This window comes from Pistacia vera, unplaced genomic scaffold, assembly GCF_008641045.1.
Source record: "Pistacia vera cultivar Batoury unplaced genomic scaffold, PisVer_v2 Contig729, whole genome shotgun sequence".
Taxonomy (NCBI): Eukaryota; Viridiplantae; Streptophyta; class Magnoliopsida; order Sapindales; family Anacardiaceae; genus Pistacia; species Pistacia vera.
The window spans coordinates 30083-42918 of record NW_022196589.1 but is presented as its reverse complement, the minus strand read 5'-3'; the positions used below and the strand labels follow the sequence as shown (position 1 = coordinate 42918).

General features: G+C 36.5%; 2 protein-coding genes across 2 annotated transcripts; one reads left to right on the top strand and one right to left on the bottom strand.

Annotated features, from left to right (window-relative positions):
• Positions 1-267: 267 nt before the first annotated feature.
• LOC116114953 (diacylglycerol kinase theta) lies at positions 268-1183 on the bottom strand. The gene has a single exon (XM_031401084.1). It carries the CDS (start codon positions 1177-1179, stop codon positions 394-396), a length of 786 nt encoding a protein of 261 aa, XP_031256944.1. The 5' UTR covers positions 1180-1183; the 3' UTR covers positions 268-393.
• Positions 1184-8011: 6828 nt separating this feature from the next.
• Positions 8012-11933, top strand: LOC116114985 (uracil phosphoribosyltransferase). Its single transcript, XM_031401124.1, has 12 exons — positions 8012-8232; positions 8323-8415; positions 8526-8604; positions 8749-8807; positions 9119-9196; positions 9471-9552; positions 9889-9937; positions 10176-10237; positions 10550-10617; positions 11363-11418; positions 11506-11553; positions 11657-11933. The coding sequence occupies exons 1-12, from the start codon at positions 8083-8085 to the stop codon at positions 11706-11708; spliced, it is 876 nt and encodes a 291-aa protein (XP_031256984.1). The 5' UTR covers positions 8012-8082; the 3' UTR covers positions 11709-11933.
• The last annotated feature ends 903 nt before the right edge of the window (positions 11934-12836 follow it).

The following is a 12836-nucleotide window of genomic DNA, read 5'->3' as shown; positions in this document are numbered from 1 at the left end:
ATAAAATTTCTTTTTGTTATTTTTTACTACTACTTAGTGATTTAAGTATTTTTTTATTTAAAATATTAGAATACCCCTTATTTTATATTATTTAAGTATTTTAAACTGTAAAACTCAAATCTAATTAGTATATCTAAATCCAACCATCCATGTAAAATAGTTAATTATATTTTTTTTTATCATNAGAAGAGAGGTAAGGGTTTTCATAATTCACGCAATTGGATAACGAAAACGAGTTGCCTAAACCGTAGGAACAAAGAAGTAGGATATTAAGTGATATTTATTCAAGAGAATGCCAGCACTCAGACTATGAAAGAGAGAACTGATCAAATAAACACAACAAATCTTACAATCAGATTATTCCATAGGAGTTCATGTTGAAAATAAAAAACCTTATAGTCCAAACACCATATCGGCAATTACTGTAGCAGTTAGGCTCGCCACAATCTGGTAAATTATTTTGCGAGCACCACTTGGTCTTGGACCAACCTCACCACCACTGTGAGGCAGATAATTAATATGCCCATGCTGATTATGATGATACATGTTATAGTACGGACTGAACCCAGAAGGGCCACCAAAATAACCATAACAATAAGGTCCATAAGGACCATAGCCAGGCGGTGGTGCTGCCGATGCAAGAGGATTTGATTGCAGGACTGACCCAGACGTTGACTTTGACGCACCACAGGAAGCTGAAACACACTCGAAATGGATATCAAAACAACAGATCCCACACCTGTAGCGCCAAAAACTGCACTCTCTTTTACAAACCATGCACAAACCAGACGAAGAAGGCTGCAGCGTCAACGGGTGGTCCGGGTGTAACACGTGGCGCAGTTGCTGAGGGAACTGGGTGCATATTGGATGCAAGTTAAACTCACAGTAGTTGCACCTATAGAAGAGGGCTCCGATGTTTTCGCGACACACATGGCAGAAACGAGATGGGTTCTGGAGAGAGTCTTCTGGCGTGCGGACAAGGAGGTCGAGTTGGTGTTGTGGATGCATGAAAGAGGAGAGAGCCGTGGGGCAGGTGGCACAGTATTCATGCAGATCAAAATCACACAAATTGCATCGATATCTTGTGCGAGCTCCTTTAGTATTGCATCCATTACACAAGTATTCTTGGTCGTAATTTACCTTGTATAATAAATGGCTTGGATGGGTAAAGTGCTGCATAGTGGTTGTATCTGGTAATGGAAACTTAATATCTTTGAAACTTTTGCTGCCGGAAACAGATAGAACGAAACTGGTTAAATAAAGAATAATATTCACGAATCTTGTTGCCCCAACGATACTGCTAGAAATGTTTTACGTGAAAAAGACGATTCATTAGAGATGCTTATGCATGAGGCATGTGGGATCACTTGTTTTTAATGAAGTCAAGCCCCAAAAACACTCCTGCAACTATCAAATTCTTTCGTAGGTAAAACTAAACAACACTCATATTTATGAAGACGTGTTGGTCGTCCAACAATTTTGCAAGTTATGGATATTGATCGATTTGTTTTATACAATAAAGACGATTCATTTGATGTATGTGGGTTATTAAGTACGATATAGAGTAAACGACGTGTTCCCAACCGAGGTTCAGTGAAATGACAAGTTGGTACCCCTGATTTCAATTATTCCAGATTCACACCCTTAAAATATCTTTGTTTCCTTTCTTTTGATAATTAAATGCTAAAATGATCATTTCTTATATTTAATATTGTTATGCCTAAAAAATCACGGCTTATATCAGCAATCACTAATCACAATTTAGGAAGGCTTTCTGCCATCTATGAGTTTTTACATTGCCCCATGACAAAAAGAATATGGCTATCACAGGCTTAGTAGATTCAGGTTTTATCTATGAGTGACTGAGGGCCACACACCTATTCAAACCCCAGATAATTTGAGGATATTTCCTAAGTTAGTAGCCAATGGGAGGCAAGGAAGGACTTGCACGACACCTACCTACTTGCAGACTTGTAATCATTATCTTGAATTCCTCAACTATAAATAGAGGACTCACCCTCTCATTTTCCGGATTCTGATCTTGTACTCTAATTCTGATTGTAATCTTTATTTTCAGAGCAAAGATAACCTACGAGAAAGAGACTAACTTGATATTCTCTCTGAATAATAAGTTATTGTACCTTTGCTTGCTGTTCGCTATACACAACCTCTTGTAATCTCTCATATATAGAAGAAAAAGTGGATGCAGGAATCACTTTAAGTATCCGAACCACTTTAAAAATGATTTCTTATTTTGTCTTTACGCTCAATTATATTGATTAGCTCTCATATAATCACTCACGTGTAATTTCTAAGAACTATATTGATTAGCTCTCATATAATCACTCACGTGTAATTTCTAAGAACTGTTTAACACTTTGCATATGCATATGCGAGTCATTGGTGTCAAAATCACGCATCAACAAATATTTTCATTTACTGCAAAAACATCTCTCGCACCCGGCCACCATCAACACCACCATCCAGCCATCGCCTTTCAATACCATCACGACCGAAACCCTTAGTCACCACCATCACCACCCACCGCCATTGCACCAATCCACCACCCTCACAATCCTTCTAAACCCCAACGTCATCCCTGTCTAGACCAAACAACCACCACCAAATCACTCAAAAATCCAACCACAAACCACCACAAACTCAACACCCAACACAACCAAAATTAGCACACAACCAAAAGCAAGAGGCTGACCTAGGTATTGGCGTTGGTTGTCGAGCGCGAGAGGCGACGTCGCGCGTTGGTTGGCAAGCGCGAGAGGCAGCATCGCTCATAGGTCATGCGCTAGTGAGATGTCATGCAGATTGTGTAATGGAGCAGCTCGAGATGACTAGAAGCAATGGCGACGCGAAACGCAAATCTGCAGAAGGGGAAGCACAAAAGTCGTGCAATCTGCTGTGCGAAGAAGTGCGACAGAGAAGGCAATTGAGGCAATGTTGAAACAGGGGTTGGTAAAGAAACTAGTTGAGTTGCTGAGAACGGGACTGGGTAGGAATTTGATTGAGATGGAGAAATTTGATTAGAATGATGAAAAATTGGAAAGAAATAAAGAGACTAAATAAAAGAGGTATTTGGAAATGCATCCATTTGCCAGTTGTGTGGAAGATTTGCAGTTCAATTGGAAGTAGGAGATGGGTTGAGGCAAAGACAGAAAAGGGCATTCAAGCTAGAGATTTTGGTGAGAGTGAGGGAAGCATCGGTTTTTGATGCAGAGGTAGCAAACATTATTGCGAAGTTTCCAGTGCCCACGCTAGTTAAGAGATGAGAAAGGAAGAATGGGTAAAAGAAGAAGAATGGGGAGATTAAGAAGAAGAGGAAGATGGAAGGGCAATTCGGTAATTGCAGTCTCTGCACCTGTGTCAAAATTTAACAGTAGCTAATAGTGTTATTTTAAGGATGGGAATCTGGAATAAATGAAACTAGGGTAACAACTTGCCATTTTGCTTAACCTCGGGTAGGAGCATGCCGCTTAGTCGCTTACTCTTTGATATATTACGAAGATTGCAAAGAGTCCAAGTCAATTAAGAGACGAGAATGTAAGAATATTTGGAATTAATGAAATATTGTTAGTTTGTAAAGTGAAGCTGATTTGGCGAAAGTTTAGAATAAGAGAGAACAGAGGATAAGGGGTAAAGAGTACCTGACTGATGGAAAGAGGATTCAGGTGCAATGACCATAATGCAATGATAATCATTTAAATATGAGGGAGGCTTTCTCAGTCTTCGAGAGCTACGGACATGTGGTATAACAGGAGAGGAAGAGGTAACAAGGGAATTAGCAGAAGGAATGTTACCAGTTGATAATGAAGGTGATTCAGATAAGGAAGTGTCATTAGTAGGACAAAGATCGGGGTCTAAAAAGGTTGAATTCTGAGGTAAGGGAACAAAATTATCCGTAGCTTTGGAAAAAGGAAAAATATATTTGCAAAAGAAAACATTTCGAGAGAGAAAAATTTCTCTAGAATGAAGGTCTAATAGAACAAAACCTTTAGTAACAGATGGGAATCCAAGAAAAAGACAATTCTTGGCTCTAAAATCAAATTTGGTTATGTGAGCTTGTAAAGTTGAAGCAAAACACAAGCAGTCAAATATTTTTAAAGAATCATAGTGAGGTGATTTATGATATAGAAGCTCAAATGGTGATCTGTATTGCAAGATAGGAGAAGGAAGTCTATTGATGAGGTGAATAGCATGAAGTACTGCATAGTTCCAACACACTTTGGGCAAATTAGACTGAAATAGTAAGGACCTAGCAACATTCATGATGTGCTAGTATTTTCGTTCCACCACACCATTTTGTTGAGGTGTCTCAACACTGGATGTTTGATGAGAGGCATTACAAATTCAACACCATTATCAATACAAATGGTTTTTATTTTAGCTGAAAATTGAGTTTCTATGAGAGTAAAAAAAAAAAAACTGAACTAGCTGCCTAACTTCAAATTTTTGTTTAAGCAAGTAAATCCATGTAAATCTAGAATAGTCATCCATGATAGTTAAGAAAAATCAATGATCATGAACAAAACATATTGAATAGAGACCCCAAATATCAAGATGAATCATATTAAAGCATTTAGAAGTTTTGGAATGACTCACAGAAAAAGGTAACCTCGGTTGTTTAGCCAAATGACAAATGGTACAAACTTTATTGTCATGAAATTTAAGGCCAGGAATACAAGGAGCTAAGTATTTCATTCTAGAATCAAATATATGGCCAAGTCTATAATGCCAAATCTCAAACAATGCAGTACTTGAATCTAAAGAAACAAAAGGAGATTGTGAAAAACTGGCTGCAAAAACAGGATATTTTGCATTTCATATAGGCCATCATGCACTTTAACTAAACCAATCATTTTCCACAAAGTTAGATCTTGGATTAAACAATAAGAACGTTGGAAGCTTAGGCAACAATTAAGTGAGGAGGTCAACTTTGTAACATTTATCAGATTAAAAATAAAAATCAGGAATATAGAGTTAATCTATAAGAACTAACTTGTTAGTGAGATTTACAACCCCAGAATATTGAGCAGTGTTTTTGGAACCATTCGGTAATGTGACTAAGATTGGTTTGATTTGTTTATAGCTATCAAAGGAAGACAAAGAATGGGCAATGTGATCTGTTGCCCCTGTATGTACAATCCATAATGGAGATTTAGAGCAGGTTAAAGTAAAATGGCAACCTGAAACTGAAGAAGAAAAATGAGAAGTAAGGGTTGGCTGAGGCTGAGAAACAACAACTTGGTTAGTCACATGGGATGATTGCTCAGAATTAGATGATTGGAGCAAAGCAAGCAATTGGTGATATTGATCTTAAGTGAAAGAAACACCACAACCCCCTTGATTCTTGACAGAAACATTAGATTGCATAGGAAGATCTGTGCCATTCTGTTCTGCAATTACATTATAAGCAGTGGGATTATGACTTTTGGACTTCTAAGCAGATGGAAAACCATGCTTCTTATAGCAAGTTTCAACAATATGTCTCGGTTTGCCACAGAATGTGCAAAACCGATTATCTCCATTGTTCTGTGACCTTGATGAATTAAACTTCCAAGTGTTCTGTGATTTGTTAGCTTGAGAATTCTCTTTGGCAGCTTTATGAACAAACACTTTAGCAACTCCCAAACTCATCTGCCTTTCTTGTTGCAAAACTAAAGAAAAGACTTTATTGATTGAAGGAAGTGGATCCATGAGCATGATTTGAGATCTAACAACAGCAAATTGATCACTAAAACCTTTGAGAAATCGAATGACATAATCATTGTTCTGATAATTCTTGAAAGTAGTCAATGTGTTGTACAAGTACATGTAGGAAGTGGCCTTAAGTTTTTCAACTCATCCCAAAGAATCTTTAATTCGGTAAAGTAATTAGTAACACTTCAATCCACTGGTTTAAAGCTATAAATCCCTTCTTGCAAATATGAGATCCTAAAAATATCTCCTTGTGAAAACCCTTTTTGAAGATCATCTCATACATCATAAGCTTTATCAATCCATAAAATGCTACTAGTAATGGATGATGAAAGAGAATGAGTGAGCCAAGAAAGTACCATAGTATTGCATCTTTCCCAGGTAGAGAAGAAAGAATCGATGGTTGGAGGAGCTTTAATGGAGCCATCGATAAACTTCAACTTGTTTTTGGATAATAATACCATCTTATGTCAGGCCCAAGTATGATAATTGGGACCATTAAGAACGGGAGAAACAAGTACAACAATAAGATTTTCATTAGGATGAAGATAAAAGGGATTAGATAGATCTTATGCTAAATTGGAGGTCAAGGTCGCCATTGACGTAGCACATAAAGCAGTAACAATGAAGAAGAATTTTAGGAGAAAAGAACAAGTTTGTATTTAGAGAAAGCAAAAATGCTCTGATATCATGATGAAACTAATTTAGAAATGAAAAATGATATCGAATTCATTAAATTGGGAATCAGAGTTATAGCAGTGTATGTTTATATTGAGCAATCATCTTATAACAGACTTAACAAACATTAACTAACTAAAAAACTAAGTAACTAACTTCATAACAAACTAACGGCTAACTACTTGAAAGCAGCTCATTCTTCAACATCCTTTGGGTTTTTAAGGGTATTCTTCTAGTTTGAAATTATGGAATAGGGCTAAGATTATTTAATATAATTTTCCAAAAAAACAAATATCATAGCGGATAGAGTATTTAAAATATGTTGAGACAAAAGAAAAATTAAATTATAAAATGGAAACTATAGTACATTCACATGAACAATGTATTAATGTATTAAATATTTATGAATAAAAAAGTAAAATTTTAAATACTCTCTAGGTGGATTGAGAAACTCCGGCTGATGGTAATAAAACCACTTAAAATAAAAATCTAAAAATCTAGGAATAGCAAATATTACGTTAATTATATGTATAATAAAAAATTAATAATATTTAAGAATAACATAATCAGCAAACCACCAATCACGTAAAAACAAACTGCCTGGAATATTTCGGAATTATTCTCGGAAATCACTGAACTGTTTAATCCAAGAATGTCCACCCCTAAGGACAACCCCGAACACTGCCGCCGCCTTATTTACCACATCATGCGAAGCATATGCACCATACAAATACGGATTATCCGAAGCATATGCACCATAAGAGGAGCAGGATGAGTATTGAAAGAATCAGTATCACGAGTATAAGGAACAGGATACGTATCGGAAGAATCAGCATCACGAGAACACAAATACGAAGGATATATGCAGGCAAAGAAGGGTACCAAAGATTCAAAGATTCAAAGCAACTGAACCATAGAATACGGAGGACAACCTCTAGACGTTGACGCATCAGACGCTGATAAAAAACACTCGATATGAATATCAACACTACAAATCCCGCATCTATATCGCCAAGAACTACTACAATCATCTCCACAAACTGCGCACCTACTACACGAAGATGGTTGCAGCGTCAACGGGTGCAGGGGATGCAGTGCGGTGCGGTGCGTACTGCATAACGGGTGCACGTCAAACTCACACTCCTTGCACATATAGAAAAGCCCTTCAACGCCGTCGCGGCACACATCACAGATGCGGTCGATCTGGCGAGTGGATTCTGCCTTCCGGACGACAAGTTATAGTTGGTGTTGAGTGTGCGTGAAAGAGGAGAGGGTTATGGGCCAGGTTTGTTCATGCATGTCAAAATCGCACTACTGGCATCGATATTTGGTGCCGATTCCAACAGCCTTGCATCCGCGGCACAGGAACTCTGTGGCGTTATTTGTCTTCTTTGGCAACGGAGACATGATTGATTAAAAATTGCAGAAAGAAAGGACTATCGATTCTACCAAAATCCCGGATTTTTTATTTTTTTTATTAAGGGCGTGATCACTGGCCCAATGGACCAATGAATGTACGAAGCCCATGGGCCAATGAATGTACGGACTAGACCATGGGCCAAAGAATGTACCTATCATTAGCCCATGGGCCAGTAGCAACACCATTTTATCCAAAGAAAATGACACATTCGGAAACCCAATCTGTCACAAACACTCTCACTTGCAGCTCCCCGAGAGATCGAAGTCATCGGATGCATGGCGTGCAGCATTAATATAACTCTCCGGTGCTCCACCGATACGCCGCGTTTTGGTGACACATGTCATCTCCAGTTTCAATCCCCAAACCCTCGCTCTCCTCTCCTCCTTAAACTCTTTCCCTCCTCTATCAGTCATCACCCCAAAAAGGTGATACAATTCAAACGCTCTCTCTCTGTTTCTGCCGTAATTGTTTCTTAGATTCATTTTAACCTGAATTGTGAACACAATTTTATTTAGATCTCGTATTCGTGTACTCGGCGCCGTAGCTTTGTTACTGTGAAGTCGCACATGGCCACGGAAGAGAAGCCGATTTCCGAGGATCGAATGCTTGTTTGTTCACTATACACTACTGTTCTCAAACTATTCTTGTCTTATTCTGCTATTTTCTTCTTCTCTTTTGAGAATTAAAAAGTGCCGTTTTTATGTTATGGAATTTCCAGGTATTTGTGCCACCGCATCCGTTGATTAAGCACTGGGTTTCAGTTCTCAGAAATGAACAAACTCCTTGTCCCATTTTCAGTGCGTATTTTTATTTTATTTTATATATTTATTTCGTGTAATTAACCAGATAGTTGTCTTCTGACTTGTTTCAACTTGTTTATAATAATTAACTATTCTATTATTTGTTGTTATGTTAATATTCATATGACCTCTGTTTCATAGGGAATGCAATGGCTGAGTTGGGAAGGCTACTTATTTATGAAGCTTCTAGGGATTGGTTGGTAAGTTGGTATAGTTACGCATTATTCAGCTGTTATTTTTACCGTTCTATATTTTTATTTTCCTCATAAAGAATGGGTTTCTAATTGTTTATGTGATGCCATTTCTTATCAGTATTCATGTCTTGCATGCAAAATGCCAATCTCAGTTATATGTCATTGTTGGGAGCCAGAAAAATAAGTTAAATGGCTGTGTCAGAACTAAAGATTGTGAAAACAAATGTAGTTTTGCTTCCTTAGCAGAAACTTGTTTATACTTCTAAAGTTTCTTTGATATGCTTTTCTCATGTATATGTGTTTTCTGTCACTGTCAGCCTACTGTCACAGGGGAAATTCAGTCGCCTATGGGTGTTGCCTCAGTTGAATTTGTTGACCCAAGAGAGCCTGTAGCGGTCAGTATCTAGTGGCAATTTTAAAGTGCTTATTTTTTTTACTTTTTTATATGTTTGTACACTGCATTATACGTATTTATCTAGCTTGTGGTGGTTATAAACAACTACTTTATGATGATGCTTTTAGAAGTTCAGTCCTCTCTGTTTATATTTCTATAAACTAACCTGCTGTGATCGAAATGTAAAGTGATTCAGTTTATTTCATGGTCATGTAACACAAAATTGATAAGAGCTTTTTGCTGAGTGTCACTTATGCTTTCTTTTATTTTTGCAGGTTGTTCCAATTCTGAGAGCTGGTCTTGCTCTTGCTGAGCATGCAACATCAATCTTGCCTGCGACAAAAACATTCCATCTAGGTAAAGGAACATTCATTCTTGCAAAGTAGAAGGGGCACATTGGGGCTTGTCTTTGTTTAACAGTTAAGAGGGTCCAGCAATCTTTAAATATGGGCTGTCATTTGTAAAGTGTGGTTGAAGAAGTTGTATCCTGAGATCTGAAACTGTAAGCTTGTTGTTACGATGATCATCCAATCTCTTGCCACTCTTTTTCTTTTCTGAAAGTTTTAACACCTTTGGTTCTTGCAACTTTTCATTTTTTAAACTATTGTACAAGACTTGAGATGTCTTTTCATATTCTTTTATGTGGTTTGGCATCAATAGTTAATGGCTTTATTTTCTGTCTTGCTAACTAAGGTATAAGCAGAGATGAAGAGACACTTCAGCCGACAATATATCTGAATAAGTAAGGATTTGCTATTACAGAAATGGCGAATATTTACCAAGTGTATTTGTGTTAAACGGTTTTTAATATCTGTTAACAATAATCTATAAAATATTTCTTATTTTCATATGAATACAAATTTTTACAGTAGAAAACCTGTTAGGGCTTCAATTTCATGTTTTGTTTTTTCCTTGAGTTAACTTCTGTATTGGTGTTCGCTTTATTGTTGCCCTTAAACATTTTGTTGTATCTTTTGTAGGTTGCCAGAAAAGTTTCCGGAGGGCTCACGAGTTTTTGTAGTAGATCCTATGCTTGCAACAGGTGTTAAATTTATCCTACTAATGACTGGAAATTCTTGCATCACATTCAGCATATTTAAGCATATAGCTTTCTCTCTCTTGTTTCTTTGTTTTCTCTGAAGTTGAAAAATGCATGACGGTATCTGAGCAAAAGTTATCTTTAGATTTAATGTTACCCTTCCAAACTGGATATCAACTTCTTCTGACTAGTAAGCATACCCAAAGACATTGTTAAGTCATTGTTGTCGTCTAGGATTGTGTGGTATTTAGTGGTTTGTTTCCTCATTTTCTTAGTTTATTTCCTCAAATTAATACTTATGTTAATTAATTTCAGGTGGAACGATTGTGGCCTCTGTCAACCTGTTAAAAGAACGTGGAGTTGAAAACAAGCAAATTAGAGTGGTATATACTTACCTGACATCCTTCTGTGTATTTCTAATAAAGTTTATATACAGTTGTTATTACTAAATGATTAGGATGCATATGGCATGTGAGGAAGGTGTTTTATTGTAGAAATAATTTCGTGGATATTATTGCAACGTTATCAATACTGCATTCTATGATTTCTTCATAATTATAAGAAAAATGCTATCCTTACAAAGACCTATACAAAGTGGGTTACAAAGTGACATCATCCAGAAGAAAAAACAAAGAAAAAACGGAAAAAGAGAAAGAGAGAGAGAGAGAAATCATGAAAATCAAGGGTGAGGATTATCTTTGTATATCTCTTTTGTATGTGTCTTTGTAAAACTAACATTGCTCTAATTATAATGCTGCAAAGTAATTTATACAAGTTATACTGTTGCTTGCATCTTTGATTGCCAGTATAAAGTAGTGAATTGTTGATCAGACGGTTTTCGTGACTACTATTTGCTGTGATTTGGAAATTATTGTAGCTCTGCTACAAATCTTAATGTTCCTGCAAATTTTATTGAATAAAGTTAGTTGTCTAACGACTATTTTAAACATTGGCCTCCTGAGTCAAACTTATGTGCAAAAGCATTACAATCAACATATTGGTTGTCAATGCTCAGCTTATATAGATTTTGAAGCTCTGTTCAGTCTTCACTTCAACACACAATACAGAGTCCTATTTAGTTACACTTCTTCGTTCAGTTCACTACTTACAGATACTACTGTCTCACAGATATCTGCTGTGGCTGCTCCTCCAGCCCTTCAAAAGCTCAGTGAGAAGTTTCCTGGGTAATATAATATTCATATTCAAGTTTCATGTACTTGATTATTCCTAAAGCCTGACCCTTTTCTGTTGCTTGCTTTTGGTTTTTTCAGGCTTTATGTCTACACTGGAATCATCGATCCTACTGTCAATGACAAAGGGTTGGTATTTCTAATTATTCTCATGCATAATTAGCTTAGAATCTGGGTGTTGTTTTGCAGCTGTAATTTTTGTTTCACACCTATACTGAATGGTAAATTTCAGATTTATAGTACCTGGACTTGGAGATGCAGGAGATCGTAGCTTTGGTACATAAGAGATCATCTGAAGTGGCAGATAAAATTTATCACCCGATTGTGGGTGCATCCAATTCTTAATTCCTGGTTGTTATCCATTGCAATTTTGATTTATTGAGCCTTTGAACAATTCTGAAAACATTCTTGGGTTTTTACTTGCGTCCATTGGGTGACTGGCTTTATAGCTTTGCTTGCTTCAAAGCATGACCAGAAGCAGAACCTTCTGGATTGTGTAAATTAGTTGTAGAATTATTGGACAGAACTCCTGTTACCACTTCATATCTCAATTGTTTGGTAGAATGGTGGCCTATATGATCTTAAAATGCAACCTTTTTTTTTTTTTTTTTTTTTTTTTTAATAACTGAGGTATCCGTGCACAATTGTCAGTCGAGTTTGCCCAATCCTCAGGGGCCCACAGAACATCCTACAAGCCTAATTGACCAAGGTAAGAAATGCAAATTCAATTAGCTTGTACTTATATTTGCTTTACATGATAACTTAAGTCGTTGATTAAGAAACTAACTTGTTAGCCGGTATTTTGTAGTGATTAGTTTAGTGATTAATATGTTTGATCAATGTGTAAGCAAGCATTAGATTAATCTTTGGTATATTTGATAAATTATTTTTACTTTGTCATTTTAAAATTAGCTAGATATGTATCTTATGTTCCATAAAATATGACCAGTTTAATAAGTGTTTGAATGAATTGTCTACATAAAGGAAAAATCTTTATAGATAACTCACCCAAAGATTAAAAAAAAAAGAAAAAAAAAAGTACACACAATACTTTTAGGAATTTAATAACATGTAAATGCAACTATTCTTATTTCATTGGGTAGCCTAAGAAACAAAGTATTACATGATTCAATATGATAAAAATGGTATTAACAGGCACTTGCTCCTCTGGCGCCTCATCTCCTTCTTCCTCTGCCGTGATGTTCACCAGATAACCTGTTTTTTCTACCAGCAAACTTTCTCCCACCACGACGACGGCGGAAGAGGCAACATAAAAATGAAAATATACCCAACATTGAAGATCAAATTATGGGTACAACTAAGTAGATAGTTTGTTTTATATAGCAAGGCCTGTGCTGTAGTGTTTGATTTATTCAAACTAAGTGCAAGTGTACGCCTTTGCTTTTAAAACC